This window comes from Pristiophorus japonicus, chromosome 7, assembly GCF_044704955.1.
Source record: "Pristiophorus japonicus isolate sPriJap1 chromosome 7, sPriJap1.hap1, whole genome shotgun sequence".
Taxonomy (NCBI): Eukaryota; Metazoa; Chordata; class Chondrichthyes; family Pristiophoridae; genus Pristiophorus; species Pristiophorus japonicus.
The window spans coordinates 18,204,507-18,229,294 of NC_091983.1; the positions used below are offsets into that span (position 1 = coordinate 18,204,507).

The 24,788-nt window shown below is 44.4% G+C and overlaps 1 protein-coding gene across 1 annotated transcript in view; it reads right to left on the bottom strand.

Moving 5' to 3' along the window:
- adgrb3 (adhesion G protein-coupled receptor B3) overlaps nucleotides 1–24,788 on the bottom strand; it is a 920,563-nt gene that overhangs the window by 188,184 nt on the left and 707,591 nt on the right. The window contains exon 17 of the mRNA XM_070884862.1: nucleotides 18,590–18,716. Coding sequence (XP_070740963.1) covers nucleotides 18,590–18,716 — 127 coding nt within the window. The remainder of the gene's footprint in view (nucleotides 1–18,589; nucleotides 18,717–24,788) is intronic.

Genomic DNA, 24,788 nt, shown 5'->3' on the forward strand with positions numbered 1-24,788 from the left:
GCACCTGAACCCGGTACTTGCAATCTGTCAAAATTCCAACACATCTCCGGGAGAAGGGCCTTCGCGGGTGGAGAATTGGGCTATTTGCCCAGCGAATGCTCTTAAAACTCTAACGCTTTTACCAGCATAAGAGTTTAAAAAGGTAGAAAATTTAAATTTTATCCCAAATTTTTATATTAAAAACTCTGTCCATTAAGGTAAGTTTATTTTTAACCCTAATAAAACATTTTTTAAACATTTTCAAAAATTTTTTCCTAAAACATTTAATTTAATTGAATTTCAATTAATTTTAAATATGTGATTTTTTGGGCGGTATTCTCATTGATAGTAATAGGAGCTCCGTACAAACGGAACTCACCATTTACTATCAATGAGAATATTACATTTTGTTTAGTGGTCCAGGCCCACGTGATCCCAGGAGGCGCTTATGTTCCTGGGATGAGTTAGGCTGTGCATCTAGGCCTCGGACAAGAAGTGTTCATTCCTCCGAGACCACCAGGTATTTTCGTAAAACAAATTTTGGTCAGAGGCATCTGCCCTCGAAGTCTCCAACTGCAATTTGTGGCCCATTAGTTCATCAACAACGAGGTTCAATACCGCCTCCAGTGTGCCAGCACAGCCTTCGGCCGCCTGAGGAAGGGAGTGTTCGAAGATCAGGCCCTCAAATCTGGCACCAAGCTCATGGTCTACAGGGCTGTAGTGATCATCACCCTCCTGTATGGCTCAGAGACGTGAACTATATACAGTAGACACCTCAAATTGCTGGAGAAATACCACCAATGCTGTCTCCGCAAGATCCTGCAAATCCACTGGGAGGACAGGCGCACCAATGTTGGTGTTCTCGATCAGGCCAACATCCCCAGCATCGAAGCACTGACCACACTCGACCAGCTCCATTGGGCGGGCCACATTGTTCGCATGCCCGACACAAGACTCCCAAAACAAGCGCACTACTCAGAATTCCTACATGGCAAGCGAGCCCCAGGTGGGCAGAGAAAACGTTTCAAGGACACCCTCAAAACCTCCTTGATAAAGTGCAACATCCCCACCGACACCCGGGAATCCCTGGCCAAAGTGGAGGAAGAGCATCCGGGCGGGCGTTGAGCATCTCGAGCCTCGTCGCCGAGAGCATGCAGAACACAAGCGCAGACTCCCCACACACCCTTTCCACCAACCACTGTCTGCCCCAGCTGTGACAGAGACTGTAATTCCCGTATTGGACTGTACAACCACCTAAGAACTCACTTTTGGAGTGGAAGCAAGTCTTCCTCGATTTCGAGGGACTGCCTATGATGATGACTGGAATCATTTCCAAAAATAAATTCAGGGTAGGAATTGGAATCTCTCAAATGGTTGCTTCTCTGTAAGTTTCTATGGGAATTTTGCTGATTTATATTTGTAAAGCATGACACTTGATTTACTTGCCACACTACAGATGTTGAACTCCACAGATTTGATGTCCTATATTATGGCCTAGCGTTTCCACTGTACCATGGGCACACCTAATCTTAACGCAAACTAATTACCTGGCTTAAAAGATTGATGAAATTTGGGCGTAAGTAAGTTAGTTACCTGCCTAAACATTTCCCTGCTGAGACCCGCTCTGTATTTTGTGTTTCTTTTATTATATTTTTATGGCACATCAATAATTGATAAGCTTCCCCCATTGCAGGTTCTTTAAATGTGTTGTGCCTGAATGATGGGTACACGAGTTAAAACTTAGCTTTTAAGACTCAAACAAGAAATAAACTTGTGTGGCGTCATTGTTCCCTTGGGCCTTGACTGTTTACTCTGGGTTATGCCCATTTTAAGTTTGGCCGTATTCTAATGAGACTGGGAGGATACTTGGGTGTCATTTGACATCGGCACAATCAGGGCAACATTGGACGTATTTTCGGATGTATCTTCTGGATTACGCCCAAGGAGGATACTCCAGGCCTATGTGTTATTTACTTTATATGCAAGCCATTGCATATAAAGGAGGCCATTCAGCCCCTCGAGTCTGTTCCGCCATTCAGTTAGATCATGGCGATCTATATCTTAACTCCATCTACCCGCCTTGGTTCCCTATTCCCTTGGCTTGCAAAAATCTATCAACCTCAGATTTTCAATTTTCAATTGACTCCCAACTTCAACAGCTTTTTGGGAAGAGGGTTCCAGATTTCGACTGCCCTTTTATGTGAAGAAGTGTTTGCCGACATCACCTCTGAATGGCCTGGCTCTAAATGTTCTGGACTCCTCCACCAGATGAAATAGTTTCTCTCTATCTATCCTATCAACTCCTTCAATCATCTTAAACTCCTTAATCTTCTATACTCCATGGAATACAAGCCTAGTCAGTGCAACCTGTCCTCACAACTTAATAGCCACTCCATCAGACACTCTTTTGCACACCTATAATTATGACCTGTGACCCTTATTGAACATACATATATGATATTTTACCCATTCTATGTAAACTGTGGATCATGGTGAGTGGTACCAATAAGGATATTTGATAAACATATCACTGCTCTTAAAGATCCATCTGAGCTCATTGGTACCAGACGTGCCAAATTCCCAGAAAATAACTGCCATTTTTTAAACATGATAAGGTGCGGTTTAAAGGATATATTATGTACACTAGGCATGAATTGTACCAATAGTCAATAAATCTTCAGTAATGATGGGACATACTCTGTTCAATGTTAGAGAGTATCACTGTCAAATATTAGTTCACTTTGTGAGCTTGTAATAGAGTAAAGGTGCTGTACCTCAACTAAATACAGTAAGAGTTACTAATGCAATTACCCACAAAAAATGTCTGGCATATTGCGTAAAATAATGGACCATGGGGAATTATATCAATCCTATAATCTAATTGAGGGGTTCATAAAAGACTTGAGCTTCATGCTCATGGTTTATGATACCACTTGAACCTTTTAATTAGGTTACAGCACTGAAATCCATTCCCTGCTGCCCATTACTCTGTATAACATTTCCAGAAAGTACAAGGAGATAAGTTCCCTTCCTTTGCATTTGTTGTAAAGCAATCGCACATTTAGGAGACTCAGGTGATGTACATTAAGCACAGGAACACAGCTCAAGCAATCTACATTATTACCAGAATCCCTAAGATGTGCGTAAACTGCCACTATAATATTCACTGGGGTAGATCTTGACTTTGTGTGAAATGGGGGATAGCGAGTCTGCAGCCTGTTTTATATCTTTCCCGATTTTTATTTCCGTTGAAATCAATTGAAATAAAAATTGAGACACATGTAAAATGGGCTGCCGACATGCTATCACCCATTTCACACTATCGCACAAAGTCAAGACCTACCCCACTACTATTTACTTCAGTGCTACTAATGCTTCTCAATAGTGATTGTGTGATGCAATGGGTTTCATGTTACGGATTATGTGACTATTTGTTTAAATTCTCTGTTTATGATTTTTTTTTAATGGATAATACAAATATAACATATGAATTGTAGCAGTGTTAATATTCCAATTAAAAAGGCAATAATAAACGCTGTTATTGATATTGGCCATCACTGGTGATCCTTTATCTCACTTTTTAAAGTTGTCAAATCTTGAGTTACATAGGGCTAGACTTTCCAATATTATCGCTATCGCCCCAAAATGGGCGATGTTTCCACCCTGAATGCTTTTTTTATTTTTCTGGATCGCTGGAATATCGGCCATTTTAAACACCGCTTGTTTCTCCTTTTTAATTTGGGCGATAGTATTCAGTCATGCAAGGCCGGCGTCCATAGCAACAACCATTCTGCGCATGCGCGTTTTTTCCAGGCAAAGAACTTTTCCCGTGATTCGTGAGGTCAGGGGTCATTTGCGCATGCTCAGAAGGCAAAGAGAGGCAGGGAAAGAAGGAAGCTTTTTGACGAGGTATTTTTTGAAGGAGCTGTGAACAATCTACATGATGGAGATGTCCCATGAGGAGTTGGGAGAGAGTCTGGAGGAGGTTGCAGGGAGAAGGAGGGTGGATGCCTTCTCAGAAGAAGCTAATGTGGCCTTAGTGAACGAGGTGGAGACTCAGTGGGTGTGGGAAGCCCGGGGTGGGTGTGGGAAACCTCCCCCTGGCTATACCAGAGAATATGGGTGGATATCACCGCTACGATAGGCGTGAGGCAGACCAGTGCCGCAAATGGTGGAACAGCCTTGTCGCAGCGGCTAAAGTAAGTATTAAATTATTAAATTTATAATTGTAATGATGCACTGACTCATTAATTAGAATGTAAATCTGCCGGATTGTAATTAAGCTGGGTAATCTTGGGTAACTTCCCTGTTAAGATTTAGACTGGGGTCGGAACCTGCGCCCTTTTAATCTAATGTTGCTGAGATGCCTTAAAATTAATCGACAGTGTTATTATTTAATGGCTTTGATCGAAAATTGGCGCCAAAGGAATGACTGGAAACAGACAGACCGCAAACACTCGGCATTTCTACCACTTTAGTTTAGAAGGAGAATTATTCAACTATATCGTTGCTTGTGTGCTGTGAGCAACTCTTTAACTTGGGCACCGTCTCCTCTTTGGTTAGGTTGGTGGATGGGAGCACGACTGAGCACCGAGGGGTCCGGTCAGCTTTGCCCAGACTGTCTGAGTCTCTCCAGCTGCTGTCACTCACACCGTGACCCAGCCTGGACTGGGGGAAAGCTGCTCTGGCTCACTGTCTGCCCTGGGACACTTTGGGACATTAGCTCTGGCCACATGGAGGTCTCCGAGCACAGCCCATGGACATGGTGTCCCCTCCCATTTCGGTCCTGTCATTGCTGGGCTCACCAGCGGTCTTGATTTCCCCCCTCCCGCGGGAATTTCCATCGATTCAAATAAACCGCCCCCCTCCCCTCAGGCGCTGAATGGCACGGCCCGTGGTTGGGGCCTTTCCTGGAGATGTTACGCGAGATGTTTGGTGTCAAGCATTAGTTCATAAATACGATCTTATCTACGTTCAGAGAAAATATTTAATGTTAGAACCATGCATCCATTGGATACAAATCGTATTAGGATACAATGATAACTTTAACGATGAATAGCATGTGAGATGACTAATTGTGGATTACAATATCTGTTGTGTTTCCATAATAGTACCTAGTCAATTAGCTTATGCCATGCTCTTGTCACATTTTCAGAGGAAGATATCTAAGAATCAGGCGGAGCAGAGGGGGACCGGAGGAGGGCCTGCTGAGCTGCACCCTCTCACCGATCTGGAGGAACGTGCCGCAGCATTAGTGGGCACCCATAGTCGTTCTGCCACCCGTGGTGGTGCAGATCCCGTTGTTGCACCACGTGAGTAATGTGTAAAGCAGTGGTAAACCAGTGGTGATTTAAAGTAATTTAATGCCATTTGATTATAATGTGTGAATGACATAATGTTATGCATGCAGCTTCGATACTGTACTCTCATGTTAATCATATGTAACGTCTCTCATTCACATTTATTGCAGTAGTGTTGCTCCTCGTACATATGCCAGCGCAGCGCAAGCATTCTCATGCCCACCCTTCTCTTCTAATAACCTCAATTATGTTTTCCAGCTCCCCAGGCGCAACAGGAGGCCCCTGGAGCATTACCACTACCGCTGCAGGTCGAGATCACCACGGGTGACGAACAGCAAAGTGAGGATGAGGAGGATGAATCCGAGCCTGATGTCTCATCTGTGGTACCTGCGGCCACCTCGTCCTCAACGGATGAAGTAGAGAATAGAGAACAGAGAGTTGGGATAAATGGTTCATTCTCTGGTTGGCAACCAGTAACTAGTGGAATGCCTCAGGCATCAGTGCCGGGACCCAAACTATTTACAATCTATATTAACAACTTGGAAGAAGGGACTGAGTGTAACGTAGCCAAGTTTGCTGACGATACAAAAATATGAGGAAAAGCAATATGTGAGGAGGACACACAAAATCTGCAAAAGGACATAGACAGGCTAAGTGAGTGGGCAAAAATTTGGCAGATGGAGTATAATGTCGGAAAGTGTGAGGTCAGGCACTTTTGCAGAAAAAATCAAAGAGCAAGTTATTTAAATGGAGAAAATTGCAAAGTGCCATAGTACAGCGGGACCTGTGGGTATTTGTGCATGAAACAGAAAAGGATAGTATGCAGGTACAGCAAGTGATCAGGAAGCCCAATGGTATCTTGGCCTTTATTGCAAAGGGGATGGAGTATAAAAGCAGGGAAGTCCTGCTACAGCTATATAAGTTATTGGTGAGGCCACACCTGGAATACTGCGTGCAGTTTTGGTTTCCATATTTACGAAAGGATATATATGCTTTGGAGGCAATTCAGAGAAGATTCCGGGGATGAGAGGGTTGACTTATGAGGAAAGGTTGAGTAGGTTGGGCCTCTACTCATTGGAATTCAGAAGAATGAGAGGTGATCTTATCGAAACGTATAAGATTATGAGGGGGCTTGACAAGGTGGATGCAGAGAGGATGTTTCCACTGATGGGGGAGACTAGAACTAGAGGGCATGACCTTAGAATAAGGGGCCGACCATTTAAAACAGAGATGAGGAGGAATTTCTTCTCTCCGAAGGTTGTAAATCTGTGGAATTCGCTGCCTCAGAGAGCTATGGAAGCTGGGATATTGAATAAATTTAAGACAGAAATAGGCAGCTTCTTAAACGATAAGGGGTTATGGGGAGCGGGCGGGAAGTGGAGCTGAGTCTATGATCAGATCAGCCATGATCTTATTGAATGGCGGAGCAGGCTCGAGGGGCCGTATGGCCTACTACTGTTCCTATTTCTTATGTTCTTATGTAAATAGCGGGGCCAAGTAGCTTGCAGCCGGGCACTCAGTACCCACGCCGACCCCGCGGAGGTTGAGTCGGTGAGGTAGGCACACGCTGCGATGGGCAGATGTCAATGAGGACAAGCGTCGACATAGGTCGAGAGCTCCTCCAGGCGTTTGGTGGGTTGACCGGCAACGTTGGCACACTATCGGCGAGAATAACGGATGGCATGGAGCAGATAGTTCCGGCAATGGGGCGAATGACCAACTCTGTCGATGCCTTGTGGCATATGATAGTTTCGGGATACGGCACTGCACCCCAAGGTGCTGTACCACCAACCAGCACGACAGATGCGAGAACTTCCTTCTGACTCGGAAGACATTTCTTCGCAAAAGTCTTCTCCTTGATCCACTGATGTCATTCTACTGCCACGATTATTTGCTTGTGGTCGACAACGAGCTACACATTCAGGGAGTGGAATCCCTTTCGATTACAAAACACCTCTGCATCCTGGAAAGGTGCTCGCAGGGCGACGTGTGTACAGTCTATTGCTCCCTGCACCTTGGGAAAGTTTGATATTCTCGAGAACCCCAAAGCCCTCTCACTCTGTGCCTCCCTGGTCATAGCAAAGTTTATAAAGTCCATCCTGTGTGCGTAAAGGGCTTCAGTCACCTGTCGAGTGCAGCAATGTGTGGCGTGCTGAGAGATACCGCAAATGTCGCCAGCTGAGGCCTGAAAGGAGCCCGATGAGTAGACAGAAAGTAATCTTAACCTCAACCGGGCAGTGCGGTCCTAATGATGCTGTTGGTAGGCTGAAGATCTCCCTTAATTAGCTGGCATATCTCACTGATGACCTCCTTTTGGAACCGCAGCCTTCTAACGCACGTGTTATCGGACAAGTCCAGGTATGATCGCTTATCCCTGTAAATGCGTTGGGTGGAACATCGCCTCCTCCTCAGCAATCTGCCACCTCTTTGATTGGGCACATAATGCTCTTCAATGAACCTTCTCCCATCTCTATTTTGGAGCATGAGAGTAGTCATCAATACTGATTGAGAAATTGCAGGCCACATCACTAAATGCCCTAATCTGTCTTCTTAAATTGCCCTCAACAAATAAAGTGATTAGATGATTGCCAAGATTCAAAGACGCCTTTAAAATCACTCTCAAATTACTTGTCCTCCCAAACATTTCAAGCAGCCTTTTATTAAAGATCCCCCCCCTGGCCTCCGTAGTGCCGAGTTAAGGTCAGGTGAGTACAGCTTTTCTTGAGCATCTTTTTGGGCGAGCGATCATTTGGGCGAATCATAGGCGAAATGCCGAAAGCAGCGCTCGGCGATAATCTGGGCCATAATCGGGCACTAGTTTCCATTTTAACCAGTATTCTCGGCCTTGCACGAGGATGAAGTCAAATTTCTTTTGAAAAATAGGCCGGGCAATGCAGCTCATTCCTGTATGCCGAAAGTTGTGGCGGCAATAAATGAGCTATAATCGGGTGCTGGTTTCCATTTTTCATCAAATATGAGCTATAGTCTGAATCTCAGCATTTATATGGGCGTTAAATGGGCGATGATGTGCCGAAAGTCTAGCCCGACAATGTAGAACACAGAAACAGGTCACTCGGCCCAACTGGTCATGCGGTGTTTATGCTCCACATAAGCCTCCTCCCACTTCTCTTCATCTAACCCCATCAGCTTATCCTTCTATTTCTTTCTCCCTCATGTACTTATCTAACTTATCCTTAAGCGCATCTGTGCTCGTCGCCTTAACTGTTCCTTGTGGTAACGAGCTCCACATTCTCACTAGTCTCTGTGAATTTAATGGCCAATAAGAAACGAGGGGATGAATTTTCCTCTTCACCGACCGCAGGGCAAACTGGCCGAGCATCAAAAATGGGGCAGGTTCTGCAATGGTCAGGCAATCCACTCTACCAGTTTACCAACAAGGCAATGAAGAGGAACATTTATCTGAAGTTCTTTGACATTTGTCAAGGATCGAAATATATTTTTCTAACAGTATCCAATCAAAAGTTTAAGCAGTCCCTGTATGGAAAAATAGAGAAATAGGTTCTTTCCATCGGAGAAGATATTCCAATACCAATTCACCGACACCAGCAGCAAACTGACTGGTGGTCTTCGGTGAAAGTGCGAATCGGCCCGATTTGTTTTACCCTTGAAATCATCCCATTTAAGTGTGATCCCATATCCATGCACAGGGCACATTTGAGGATAAGATTCGAAGGATATTTCAAAAAGGTTTTAAAGAAAGACTTGCATTTATATCGCGCCTTTCACGACCACCGGATATCTCAAAGCACTTTACAGCCAATGAAGTACTTTTGGAGCGTAGTCACCGTTGTAATATGGGAAACGCAGCAGCCAAATTGCACACAGCAAGCTCCCACAAACAGCAACGTGTAATGACCAGATAATCGGTTTCTGTTATGTTATAAGAACATAAGAACATAAGAATTAGGAACAGGAGTATGCCATCTAGCCCTTCGAGCCTGCTCCGCCATTCAACAAGATCATGGCTGATCTGGCCGTGGACTCAGCTCCACTTACCTGCCCGCTCCCCATAACCCTTAATTCCCTTATTGGTTAAAAATCTATCTATCTGTGATTTTAATACATTCAATGAGCTTGCCTCAACGGCTTCCTTGGGCAGAGAATTCCACAGATTCACAACTCTCTGGGAGGAGAAATTCCTTCTCAACTCGGTTTTAAATTGGCTCCCCCGTATTTTGAGGCTGTGACCCCTAGTTCTAGTCTCCCCGACCAGTGGAAACAGCCTCTCTGCCTCTATCTTGTCTATCCCTTTCATTATTTTGAATGTTTCTATACGATCACCCCTCATCCTTCTGAGCTCCAACGAGTAAAGACCCAGTCTACTCAATCTATCATCATAAGGTAACCCCCTCATCCCCGGAATCAGCCTAGTGAATCGTCTCTGTACCCCCTCCAAAGCTAGTACATCCTTCCTTAAGTAAGGTGACCAAAACTGCACGCAGTACTCCAGGTGCGGCCTCACCAATACCCTATACAGTTGCAACAGGACCTCCCCCTGCTTTTGTACTCCATCCCTCTCGCAATGAAGGCCAACATTCCATTCGCCTTCCTGATTACCTGCTGCACCTGCAAACTAACTTTTTGGGATTCATGCACAAGGTCCCCCAGGTGCCTCTGCACCGCAGCATGTTGTAATTTCTCCCCATTCAAATAATATTTCCTTTTACTGTTTTTTTCTCCAAGGTGGATGACCTCACATTTTCCGACATTGTATTCCATCTGCCAAACCTTAGCCCATTCGCTTAACCTATCTAAATCTCTTTGCAACCTCTCTATTTCCTCTACAAAACCCGCTTTCCCACTCATCTTTGTGTCATCTGCAAATTTTGTTACACTACACTCTGTCCCCTCTTCCAGGTCATCTATGTATATTGTAAACAGTTGTGGTCCCAGCACCGACCCCTGTGGCACACCACTAACCACCGACTTCCAACCCGAAAAGGACCCATTTATCCCGACTCTCTGCTTTCTCTTAGCCAGCCAATTCTCGATCCATGCTAATACATTTCCTCTGACTCCGCGTACCTTTATCTTCTGCAGCAACCTTTTGTGTGGCACCTTATCGAATGCCTTTTGGAAATCTAAATACACTACATCCATCGGTACACCTCTATCCACCATGCTTGTTATATCCTCAAAGAATTTCAGTAAATTAGTTACACATGATTTCCCCTTCATGAATCCATGTTGCGTCTGCTTGATTGCACTATTCCTATCTAGATGTCCCGCTATTTCTTCCTTAATGATAGCTTCAAGCATTTTCCCCACTACAGATGTTAAACTAACCTGCCTTTTGTTTGTCCCCTTTTTTAAACAGAGGCGTTACATTAGCTGCTTTCCAATCCGCTGGTATCTCCCCAGAGTCCAGAGAATTTTGGTAGATTATAACGAATGCATCTGCTATAACTTCTGCCATCTCTTTTAATACCCTGGGATGCATTTCATCCGGACTAGGGGACTTGTCTACCTTGAGTCCCATTAGCCTGTCCAGCACTACCCCCCTAGTGATAGTGATTATCTCAAGGTCCTCTCTTCCCACATTCCCGTGACCAGCAATTTCTGGCATGGTTTTTGTGTCTTCCACTGTGAAGACCGAAGCAAAATAATTGTTTAAGGTCTCAGCCATTTCCACATTTCCCATTATTAAATCCCCCTTCTCATCTTCTAAGGGACCAACATTTACTTTAGTCACTCTTTTCCGTTTATATATCTGTAAAAGCTTTTACTATCTGTTTTTAATGTTTTGCGCAAGTTACTTTTGTAATCTATCTTTCCTTTCTTTATTGCTTTCTTAGTCATTCTTTGCTGTTGATTGAGGGATAGATATTGGCAGGACACCGGGGGTATATCCCCTGTTCTTCTTTGAAATAGTGCCATGAGATCTTTTACGTCCACCTGAGAGAGCAGACGGGGTATCGGTTTAACATCTCATCCAAAAGACGGCACCTCCGACAGTGCAGCACTCCCTCAGCACTGCACTGGGAGTGTCAGCCTAGATTTATGTGCTTTAGTCCCTGGAATGGGACTCTGAACCCACAACCTTCTGACTCAGAGGTGAGAGTGCTGAGCCACTGACTGACACATTAAAAAGTATCAATTTCATGCCAAACGTTTTATGCACATTCCTCAATGACACTAATTTTATGCAGTACCTTTCATACATTGGAGTCTTCAGAGAGCCTCTTTGAGATTAACAGACAGATGTGGGAGGATGTTTGATTAACATTATTCATTACAGAAGTACGAAATGATAGTTTAAAATTGCCCTTAGGCTTCACTCTACTCACAGATGTGGTTCTTCATATATTCCCACATCGCCCACATCTCAAAGAATCTAAAGTTTGAAAGCTACTGCAAAAAGTTGGTGACAGTCAAGAAGCAAGTTACATTCCTCAAAATCAACTCAGGGTCTAACTACTTAGTAACATGATTGTACATGGTAACTATGGCTCAGTGGGTAGCACCCATACCTTTGAGTCCATGAAGGTTGAGGGCTCAAGTCCCACTCCAGAGACTTGAACCCAAATATCTGGGTGGACACTCCAGTACGGTACTGAGGGGGTGCTCTCTGTTGGATGAAAAGTTAAACCGAGGCCCTGTTTTCTCTCTCAGGTGGACGTAAAAGATCTCACGGTGCTATTTTGAAGAGTGGGGAGTTATCCCCCTCATGTCCTGGCCAGTATTCATTCATCAATCTACATCACTAAAATTATTATCTGGTCATTTTCACATTGCTATCTGTGGGAGCTTGCTGTGTGCAAACTGGCTACGACATTTCCTACATTACAACACTTCAAAAGTATTTAATTGGCTGTAAAGTGCTTTTGGGTGTCCTGTGGTCATGAAAGGCACAATATAAATGCAATCTTTCTTTTTTCTGAGTTTGAAATTGAGAATAATGATAGAAATCAGTTTTGTGCAAACTTATATCTAATCAAATGAGCAGGAGCCACTGGATACCAAGACCCAGGTTTGGTCATTGCTTAAAGCCTGTACCTGGGAGAATGGGTTGAAAAGGGGAGAGAGGAGCAGTGCTTCAGACAAAATAATCTGGAAATAATTATTTCAAGTCCCACTCAAACTGGACACCAAAGAGCTGAATTGCATATTGAAAGTGATCGGGGCACTGCTACGAAAATGTAAGCTCTCCAAATTAGAGGGAATGATAAGAGTTCATTCACTTACACTCCATGGGAGTTAATCTCCACCGTGTCATAAATGGAGGGCATTGCCGCCTCTCCATCTGGGGAGTTAGCTCTGGGCTATTGTTCTAAATGAGGTCAGTGCTGACCCTCTCAAATATCTGAGAAAAATGTATTGATAAATGGAGCCAGGAACACGTAAAAATTCTAACGGAATTTTTGGAGGACATTTGTTTTAGTGACAATATACCCTGGAATTGATGGGGGAATAAGTACCCACCTAATTAAATGATGCCTAATACAACTCTCTGTCATCCTTCAAGTGTATCTAAGTTCAAAGGTCATTTCATAAGGATTACTCAAGCAACACTTTCAGAACTCGACATTTTAATTTTGCCAGCAGACAAAAATATCCTGAGGTAATTATGCTTGAGCAATACCAAGAAGACAAGAAAGTGTTTGAAATTTACATCCAGCATATATTATATAAATGTATCTATCAATCTACACATTCATCTATACACCCACCCATCCATCCACTCATAGAGAGGCTCTTGTGATATATTATATAAGCTGTAGGTTATCTCCTTACTTTATGGACATTATAGCCTTATTAATTGGATATTTAAATGTCAGAGCAGGCAAATTATTTCCGTCTGTTATCTTGTACTGTTGTTTCTGTGTGCCTGTGATAGCACAGGTACATATGTTCTTCATTACTGACAGATCTGCAGCTACTGCACCCAAGAGGAACCTACATTTATGTAGCACCTTATCACAGCCTCAGGACATCCCAAAGTATTTTCTGACCAATGAAATACTTTGAAGTGCAGTCACTGTTGTTATGCAGGCAAACATCTGGACAAAATTGCACACAGCAAGATCCCACAAATAGCACATGAAGTATGACCAATTTTGGTTTGGAAGATCACCCTCCTCCTCTTCTTCGAATAATGTCATGGGATGTACTCCATCCACCTGGTGCAGACAGGATCTCAGTTTTACGTCTCGTCCAAAAGATGCCACCTCCAGCACTGAAATGCCCCCTCCGTGCCGCACTCAAGTGTCAGTACAGATTACTTGTTCAAGACTTGAACTCACAATCTTCTGACTCAGAGGTATGAGTTCCACCTACCAAGCCAAGCTGACACTGCCCAATTTGCCCTAATACTGTATACAAAACGATAGCTGGTATGAGGATGAATAAGAGGTAAGAAGTTCCTCATCAGTTTTGACCTTGTATACAAGAGTGGATAAAGCTGACGGAACAACTGGGATTCTTATTGCTGAATGTAAAGAAGCACAGCACTGATTGGTATACGCGGCTTGCCAAGCATATCAATCAATGGTATTGGTGATTCAAAACAAAATACCCTGACATTTTACAGGATGTGGCAAAAATACTGTCACCTTTTCAGGTTCGAATGTCAGTCCAATTTTAAACTGGCATTTTGATTCCAATTTTGGAATAGATTGTGTATGGAACATTTTGTATGCAGTCAAGTAAGTATATAATGAGAGCAGCTTCCCACACTAAACATTTGTTATAGTGGGTGTTCAATGTGGCATTGACTGAATAGAAAGAAAAGACTTACATTTATGTAACTACTTATCATGGCCCCCAGAAGTGTCTCAAATCACTGCAAGCACCGTGATTTACTTTAAAATGCAGTTACGGTTGTTATGTAGGCAAACATAGCATCCATTTTCAACAAAACCAGATCCCACATACAGCATTGTGATGAATGACCAATTAATATACTTTTGGCAGTAGTCTTTCTGAGGGAGGAGTGCATGCCACAAAGTTGGGAGAACTCCCTGTGCTTTTACCAAACAATGCCCAGTGATTTTTAACATCCAACCAAAAGAGACAGATAGACCTCGGTTTCATTTTTATCCTTGGTTTCAAATTTATCCATGACCTTGTCCTTCCCGATCTCTGTACTTCCTGCAGCCCTACAACCCTCAGAGGTCCCTGTGATCCTCCAATTCTGTCCTCGAGCATTCCCAATTTTCCTCACTCCAAACTGGCATCCATCCCTTCAGCTGCCTATACCCCAAGCCCTGGAATTCCCTCCCTAAAGCTCTCTGACTCTCCACCTCTCTCCTCCTCCTTTCAGACTCACCTTAAATCCTACCTCTTTGACCAAGCTTTTGGTCACCTGTCCTAATATCTCCTTATGTGGCTCAGTGTCAAATTGTGTTTGATAATGCTCCTGTGAAGCACCTTGGGAAGTTTTGCAACATTAAAAGGTGCTATATAAATGCAATTTGTTGTTGTTAATGTTGCATCTGAAGGAAAGTACCTTCAACAGTGCAGCACACCCTCAGTATGACACTGAAGTGCCAGCCTAGATCAGGGTATCTGAGCTTTAGTCTTCAATGGCTACATAATTTCACACCATAACCTTTGAAGCCATATATAAATGAAAGTTCCCATTAATTAGCAGATAAGAACTTAAGAATATAAGAAATAGGAGCAGGAGTAGGCCATATGACCCCTCGAGCCTGCTCCGCCATTTAATAAGATCATGGCTGATCCGATCATGGACTCAGCTCTACTTCTCTGCCTGCTCTCCATAACCCCTTATTCCCTTATCAGTTAAGAAACTGTCTATTTCTGTCTTAAATTTATTCAATGTCCCAGCTTCCACAGTACTCTGAGGCAGCGAATTCCACAGATTTACAACCCTCAGAGAAGAAATTCCTCCTCATCTCAGTTTTAAATAGGCGGCCCCTTACTCTAAGATTATGCCCCCTAGTTCTAGTCTCCACCATCTGTGGAAACATCCTCTCTGCATCCACCTTGCACATGCCAACAGGTCTTGGTGCTCCAATTTAGGATTTGTCCACTGATGGAGGCAACAGTACTACAAACAGCTCTTTACAAACTTCCAGACCCATACAATTCAAACAACAAACCAGCACCACATCAGGACAAGTGAGACTGAGTTGCTTGGGGTTTGAGGACTGGGCTTCCAGGGCTCGGGGACTTTGTGTGCTATAGGGCCACAGGCCACTCCCCAAGCCAATGGCATAACTAGAGGATGTGAGCCCCAATGCAAACATAGATTAAAAAAAATCACAGAATGACAGGGAAAAGTGCAGCCCGCCAGGGAAGACCCCGCGCAGCCGCCCCTCGAGTAAGGCGGTCCGGGGGACCCTAGAGGGAATTCGGGGTCTGGGGGAGCCGGTGTGAAGGAGGGTTTACGGGATGGTGGGGTTACCGCGGGGTCCGGGAGCGGAGTTGAGCTGGGTGCAGAAGGCAGGACAATGGCGCTCCAGGCTCGGGCTCTGTACAATTTCCAGAGCGAGAATGTGGGCGAGATCTCGGTGTGGGAGGACGAGATGCTGACCGTGAACAGCGAGCACGACATCGAGGGCTGGCTGGAGGGGTTCTTCCTGGCCTCGTACGTGCAAATTCTGCGGGCCGGGAGCGGGGGAGATGCTGCGCCCGGTGTTGGTGCCGGTGTCGCGAGCCCACTGTGCCAACGTGCAGGTGGTGGCCCCCCCTTCAGGCGAGGGCCCCAATGCCACTGCATTGGCTGCATTGGCATAGTTACACCACTGCCCCGAGCCTAAATGAGGTGCTGACGTCCTGGAGTGGGGACTTGAAGCTACAGCCTTCGGACTGAGAGTGTCACAAAGTGAGCCAAGCTGCCACATGCCGCATTTTCCATGATTATCTCTCCTATCATGTCAGGCAGGGCTAAGGGACAGAACGTTGGGTCTCTTTCTTCTTCCATTATTCAAAGTTTTACAACTCTGTTGTCACAGGTCTCTCGGCTGATCTGAACACTTTCTACCGATCACGCAGTGCTTTTTCAGTTTTGAAAAGGAATAACAAGAGTGTGGACATGAAAGAATGAGAGGAGTGTCTGGCATATTATTCCATCAATTCATCACGGTAAAAAAGTAGCCGGTGACTGAAGTAACATAAGCTGGCAGGAGTGTTACACTACACGTGCCTTCATACCTTTAGGTTAGGAATGAAAAAGGGGGCAATAACTCCAGAATAGAAAGTGGCAAACTTAATATTTTCCAGCTCTTTATGAAAAGTGAAGCGATGTCGCCAAAAAGGGGAAGTGGTCTGTGCAGCAGCTCAGAAGGAGGGGGGGGGTACAGGTGTCACGGAAGCAGCAGGAGGTAAAGGCAATGGCTCAGGTGTTGTTGAACAGGGAGGACCAGCAAATGCTACGCTACTTGGCAATATTGCTCCCCATCAATGTTGTAAACAGGCAATCCATCAATTGGCACCAAGTCATATTCCCAGTAAGTTGCAACGGGTAAAAAAAAATGGGACATTTCTAACAGCTCAAAACAGATCGGAAGTCATTAGATTATATATAGGAAGTCATTAAGGTTGGGTAAATATTAGGAAAGCACCTCTGCAACTGGGACCCCTTAATTTTACTTTTGTTTCAAGGTCTACTTTAGTTCCTCAGAAAGGGCCACTGCATTCCAACGATGGCCATAGACCGCGGTTGTGGCACCAGATTGAAAGCGTATTTAAATCCCAAAGTGATATGTCATTGCCGTTCCATTCTGTGAAGAGCCAGGCCATTTTCAGCTCACAATATTTATGCAGGTGACTGACTGCTATGCCCAACAGGTCTCACCCCAATCATCTGTTATGTGCACCATCTCACATGCTCATGAACCAACCGGGCTTTAATCACCAGAATAAAGTCGTAATATTTATCCATATATTCCAAAATTCCAGCGTCAACCAAACCAAGGCCCATACTGCCTCCTTAAAACACAGTTCATGTACCAACTCTTAATGTATTTCACCAACCACATCAGCACTGACAGTAATGTACATCTGCACGACCATCCTTTATTGATTTGGAGCACGGGGCCCCCCCTCCTGGATGCACAAACTAGGCCCCAGTATTGACAGGGAGATTTTACTTCAATGACTAAGAGAAAACGGGACCATTAGCTCTGTTGAGTCTTCAGACGGTGAATGGCAGTACGGCCAAAAGCTACAGATCATTTTTCAAAGTTACCTAATCCCCCCCCCCAGCCCCACCACACACCACCCCACCACCTTTCAGTAGCTTTTTGCACCTGTTGCAGTTACCCTGCACCACAGGAGTTTTCGCTCAACAGTGCCAGAATTCACACCAGTGCACAACCGTCAGCGTTTTATGGCTCATTTATGATACTGTGGCAGCACCAAATACCATGCCATAACAAATGCCAAACTCGCGATGCAACCCCTCAGAGCTCCTTTGGCACAGTTCACCCTCTGCTAGCCTGAAAGCGAATGTTGTAACATTTATCAGTACCTTTTTTTTAACACATACAACCAAGACAACATGCCTTGGGACCTGCGCCCCCTTACCCTTTATACGCCTTATCTAGAAGAGCATGGTGTGGGGGGCAGGTGTGATGTACAGACTTACTCTCTCAGCTACCCACACACCTCTGCTTATTGCTGGGAGCTTCTGCCCTTGCCTTTTCCACTATCAGGGTGATCAATCAGATGCATAATCTTGCTGGACGGCAATTCTTCTCATTCCCTTTTACCTAAAACCAGCTATTTCTCTCTCTTTGTAACAGGGCGTGAATTAAGAATGCACTGAAACGTGGGAGGGGTGGTATTCAATAGAAAAATAACCCTTACGAGTAACGGCACCACACACACACACACCCTTATGAATACAATGTCTTCATTACAATGTGCCGGAATTTCTCGTTTACTTTTCAAAGGCATTTCAAATATCGCAGTTTGATGTGGAACCGAATACATTAAAAAAAATAGTCCCCAAACAGCAATAAATTCTCCTATTCTCTGCAACACATGTTATTAACCTATAGTCATTAAAAAAAACCCAACAATCTCAGCAGGATCCCATTTATGTTTTATAATGTGTCCACTAGTTTTTCTCTCTCTTCCCCCACACCCCTCCCCAGATTATAATTTTTTTGGTGGTGTAACACAGTAATCAATTATTTATTAAACCCCACATGACAAGAGGATTTATACACATCAGAACTCATCTTCACACACACACACACACACACACACAGAGGGGTGGCTGAAAAAAATGCACAATATCTGTCACAGTTTTGCAAATAAATGGGATTTAATGGATTATAAAATTATTTTTTTTGTTTGCTTCTCTCTGGGTTACTTACTATTTCTCTGGGTTGCTGAGCCAAAATGGCGAATGTCGAGAGACGATCACACAGGCATTTGGTGTGGGATGCATCGGTGAGCACAGTTTTACATCCCAGAGTGGACCAGGCGCCGGCAGACTCGTTCCTGCAAAAGGAATACATCAGAATTTGATGGACAGTTCGAGAGAGAGAGAGAGGCGAGTGAGTGAGGGAGGGACAACAACACAGTGTGTGTGTGCTTCACTGTAACATTGTACCTCACACTCTGTCAGCAAGGGGAAACATCAAACATCTCCACCAGATACAAAACACAAATACATTGTTATTATTCAGTATTTTTTTAAACCCACCCCACACAAAAAAAAATCTGCCAATACCCGCGCTGTAGGATTTTTTTTTGACGGGGGGGGGTGGGTGGGGAGCATAAGCCGCCGTCTGCTGATTTTAAATGGACTATTTTGCTGCCGGGATTCTCATTCGGAGCCCGCAGGCTTTTCCTGGGGGAGATTTGTTTTTTTTTTTGCACCGTGGAAACGGGCAGCTTTGCTGCAAGGGGATTGGGGGGGGGGGGGGGGAGAGATCTTTGCTGCATGACTACTTCAAGGAGGAGGAGAAAGGGAGGGATTGTTATATATGTATTTTTTTTAAACTAAAATGCACAAACCAAACAAGGTGCAACGCCAGTGAAAAGAGAGAGAGAGAGAGAGAGAAAGAGGGGGATGATGGAGGCCATAGTCCCGCTCTCACAGGGTTCAGATGGTCTGCATGGGGGGGGCTTTTGTTTTCTCTCTCTCTCTCTCTCTCCCCCCTGTGATGCTTCAAAGCCTGCCTGCTTCACCCGGCCGCTGCAGCCACCCCATTCCCATCCTCACCCTCCCCGGCAAGCGCTCGCATTTGGTACAAACCGCACTCACTCACACAAAGCAGCAAGCGTATAGGAAAGAAACGATATTTAATAAGAGACATAGAGAGAGAAAGAGAGAGAAACTACTTATCTATCAGATATTTTATATTCCAAATGCATTCCATAGAGAGCGACTTGGAGAAACAACTAGATTATTATCTTTCTCCTATCTATATATATATATATATATATGTAACCCTGACTTATTACATTGGATTGCAAAGTTAACTGATACACAAGTAAGCAGCGTTGCCTTCGATTTCTGGGTGGGAAGGGGCAACTCTGCCAATCCCCAAAGAGCATCTGAGCAAAAGAATGAGAAAGGGAGAGAGCTTCTTACACATCTATCTGCAATCGGATTACAGTAATCAAGGTGCACCATAGTAATATGGATGCCCCATTGTAAATCACCAACATTGCAGTTATGTGGATGCCCCTTGCAAATTCCAGTCCAGAATGCACAGACTCCCAACCCGAAACCGTCACATGCATACAATGGTTTTTTTTTGCCTCTTTTTTTACAAAATATTCCTCCACGTTAAAACTATTAATAGATCTAAAGCGTGTCAAAGATGTAGAATATGAATAACTGCAAAGCATCCACCACTAGCCAGTGATCACTGTGTCAATTTGTATTTGAAAGGTTAACTGTTTCCCATGGTAAGTCATCACGTGGCTGTCCCAAGTGGCAAACACCAGCACATTTAAGGGGAAGCTGGAGAAAGGAATAGAAGGATATGCTGATGGGGTTAGATGAAGTAAGGCGAGGGGAGGCTTGTGCAGAGCATAAATACTAGCATAGACCTGTTTCTGTGATGTAACTTCCATGTAAGAGCCTGTGTCTAAAAGGATGCAAATGCATTCATTTATTGACAAATATTGACTGCAGTTGAGGGATACACTGGTCATTTTTGGGCCAAGTGTTTGAAGAAACAACTGTGCTACAATGACCAAAGGCTTGGCGAGAGTATCACTTTGCACTCAAAACAACTTCTGTAATCCGAGTGCCAGTCTCAGATTGGTACTACATACTGTGTGGTGTGAAGTGAACAGATTCTAGTTGTACCACTGGTTCTGCCAAGGAACAATTAAGCTGCACTCATGCAAACTTGTTACTGCATCTGAGTGCTGGTTAATTTGATGTTGGGAGAGTGGAGTCTCCCACCAGTTCCCTACCAGCATTAAGATTTTTTAAGAATTGTAGAAAAGAATCTTTTTAAACTTGGCTTCACATTAGACCGCAGATGGATGTAAAAGATCCCATGGCACTATTTCAAAGGAGAGCAGGGGAGTTATCCCGGGTGTCCCGGCCAATATTTATCCCTCCCTCAATCAGCATAACAAAAACAGATTATCTGGTCATTATCACATTGCTGTTTGTGGGAGCTTGCTGTGTGCAAATTGGCTGCCGCATTTCCCACATTACAACAGTGACTACACTTCAAAAGTACTTCATTGACTGTAGAGTGCTTTGAGACGTCCGGTGGTCATGAAAGGCGCGTCTTTTTCGCCTTCTTTCTAGTTATACTGTAATGGGTGCAGAATCAAGTGGCACTTGTTTACCTCATGGAGGTGAGTTTGCATCTCTTGGCTAAGTGGCTTTGGCCGATTCTTTACCCAAATCACATCATGGTGGAGCCAAAGTTACCCTGCATCGACCCAAACTAAATAAAGCACTTGCATTTATATAGCGCCTTTCACATCCTAAAGCGCGTCACATGTACTTTTGAAGTGTAGTCACTGTTGCAATGTAGGAAAACACGGCAGCTAAATTCCACACAGCAAGGACCCACAAACTGCAATGAGATAAACCAGAGGACTGTTTTGGTGCTGCTGGTTGAGGGATGAATGCTGGTCAGAACAACAACAACAACTTTTATTTATATAACGCCTTTAACGTAGTAAAACATCTCAAGGCACTTCGCAGCAGTGTTATGAGACAAAACAGATACATTTGACACCGAGCCACATAAGAAGAAATTAGCACAGGTGACCAAAAGCTTGATCAAAGAGGTAGGTTTTAAGGAGCGACTTAAAGGAGAAAAGAGAGGCAGAGAGGCTTAGGGAGGGAGTTCCAGAGCTTAGGGACCAAGCAACTAAAGGCAAGGCCACCAAAGGTTGAGCGATCACAGAGAACACAGAGAGGGCTCCCTTCTCTTCTTTGAACAGTGCCATGGGATCCTTTACATCCATCTGAGAGGACAGACACTTTAACATCTCATCCAAAATAAAGCATGTCCAGCACTACATCACTTGCTCTTTACCACACTGAAATAATATGCAACTTATCTAGTCTATAAGGTTTCTTATAGCCCACAAAACCACAGGCTACTTATTATCTATTCTTTGTCTCCCATTTTGTTTAAAATAATAGCAAAACTTTTCACTTACCAAGTTTGGTGTGTCCACTAATATCTATTATCTGATGGTATTTTGTGACATGGACTCTGTTCTATTGTTCGTTGATGTCACTCGCTGAAGACTATTGCCTCCAAAAGCAATTAGTGGGCAATAGAGAAAGCTATTTTTACATATGGTGCCTCTTCAGCAAACCACAGGTTTTGGTCCAAGGACTCAATTAAACAAATTGAACTTTCTTCCACAATATGTTCAAACTGAACTTAATCACATCAAACATAGGAACAGATCTAGTAAATTATTTCGGGAGAAACACTCAAATTAATGTTAAAAAAATGAGTCGTTAGGATAATGGTAGGCACTGGAAATGCTAAGATCCAGATTTCTACAGGGAAACATGGGCTCTCGGGCAGTGAAAAGCAGTCGATTGGTGGGAAGATATATTATAATAACAGGTATTGTGTATTTCGATCAGCTCCATTGGACAGGCCTCATAGTTTGCATGCCAAACACGAGACTTCCAAAGCAAGTGCTCTACTCAGAGCTCCTTCACAGCAAATGAGTCAAAGGTGGGCAGCGGAAACGCTACAAGGACACCCTCAAAGCCTCCCTGATAAAGTGCGACATCCCCACTGACACCTGGGAGTCCCTGGCCAAAGACCGCCCTAAGTGGAGGAAGTGCATCCGGGAGGGCGCTGAGCACCTCGAGTCTCATCGACAAGAGCATGCAGAAATCAAGCGCAGGCAGCAGAAAGAGCGTGCGACAAACCAGTCCCACCCTCCCCTTCCTTCAACCACTGTCTGTCCCACCTGTGACAGGGACTGTGGCTCTTGTATTGGACTGTTCAGCCACCAAAGAACTAACTTCAGGAGTGGAAGCAAGTCTTCCTCGATTCTTAGGGACTGCCTATGATGATGATGATTTTGATTGACAATAACAATAAAATTCTGCTTTTTTTCTTCTGGCCAAGATGGTGAAACCAGGCAAGCATTCACTAACACCAACAATTACTTGCATTTATATAGCATCTTTAATGTGGTAAAACATTCCAAGGCACTTCACAGGAGCGTTATCAAACAAAACTTGACACCAAGCATAAGGAGATATTAGGACAGGTAACTAAAAGCTTGGTCAAAAAGGTAGGTTTTAAGGAATGTCTTCAAGGAGGAGAGAAAGATAGAGACGTGGAGAGGTTTAGGGAGGAAATGCCAGAGCTTAGGGCGTAGGCAGCTGAAGGCATGGCCGCCAATGGTGGAGCGATGAAAATCGGGGATAAGCAAGGGGCCAGAATTTTAGGAGCGCAGAGATCTCGGAGCATTGTAAGGCTGAAGGAGGCTACAGAGATAGGGAGTGGCGTGGTCACATTTTTATTGAATTAATTACTAAATGTTAGATGTAACTTGCCATTACGATTTTCAGGAGCAATCATTTACTATTTCAGTACAATTACTTCGAAACAGAACAGATGACAGGGACCAACAAACTCTGAAAGCCTATTTGCTTCAAATCAATAAGGAAATCAGCTGCTCAGATGATATTGGAATCTACAAATCTAAAATGCCTTGAACAAAGTACCGAGACAATGCTGGAACAATTGCTGGATAAAATTCACATTAAACACATTTTCCACTTTGGTACACTTATAATAAAGGATGAAACTGAGTACAGTGTACAATGAGAAAGTGTGACCTTGGCTCCTTTAATAAGACTCCAGAGTACAGGTACCTCGTGGGTGGCCTGCTTATATACCGTGCTCCCAAGGGATGCTGGGATTCCTTGGGACTCCAACAGATGAGCCTCTGATGGTCAGGTGTCATACAGGTTAAAAGGTGTTAAATACAAAACATCAATCCCCTGTGAAGTCAACAGTACACTTATTTACTAGGTGAAACGATCTGGGGATTTTCGCTCCTTGTCGATCGTCTTGGTGCAAATGCGGGTGTGGGTGAGTTGGTCAGTTCTTCACTGGGCTGTTGGGCAGCTGGCCTTGCTGGGCTGCTGGGGATGGTGAGTTCGGCTTCGTGGTCAACCATGATGTCAGTTTCCACTTGTGTGTGCGTTGGAGAGCCAAAGTTGGTGGTGTCTTCTTCGGATTGTTCGTAGCTGTTGGTGAACCGCAATTTGATTTGGTCCAAATATTTTCTGTACGTTTGTCTATTGGCCAATTTGTTCTGAAACACCCCTCTTTGGCTGTGACCGTGCCAGCGAGCCATTTGGGACCATGTCCATAATTGAGCACAAACACAGGATCATTGACCTCAATATCGCCTGACAAATTTGCGCGGTCATGGTACACACTTTGTTGATGCCACTTGCCCTGCACGTGATCATGGAGATCAGGGTGGACAAGAGAGAGTCTTGTTTTTAGCGCCCTTTTCATGAGCAGCTCGGCTGGGGGAATCCCGGTGAGTGAGTGGGGTCTGGTACAGTAGCAAGTTTTGATTGATGGTCTGAACTGCCCGTTCTGCCTGGCCGTTGGATGCGGGCTTGAATGGGTCAGATGTGACATGTTTGATCCCGTTGCAGGTCATGAATTCCTTGAATTCAGCACTGGTGAAGCACGGCCCATTATCGCTGACTAGGACATCAGGCAAGCCGTGCGTGGCAAACACGGCTCGTAGGCTTTCAATAGTGGCCGTGGACGTGCTTACAGACATTATTGCACATTCAATCCATTTTGAGTAAGCGTCCATGACTATCAAAAACATTTTGCCTAGAAATGGGCCCGCATAGTCCACGTGGATCCTTGACCACGGTTTGGAGAGCCACGACCACAAACTTAGCGGCGTGCATTGCTCAGCTGAGAGCAAGTGTTGCACTGGCGCACGCAATACTCTAAATCTGAGTCGATGCCAGGCCACCACACATGGGATCTGGTTATGGCTTTCATCATTACAATGCCTGGGTGGGTGCTGTGCAGTTCGCAAATGAACGTATCTCTGCCTTTCTTGGGC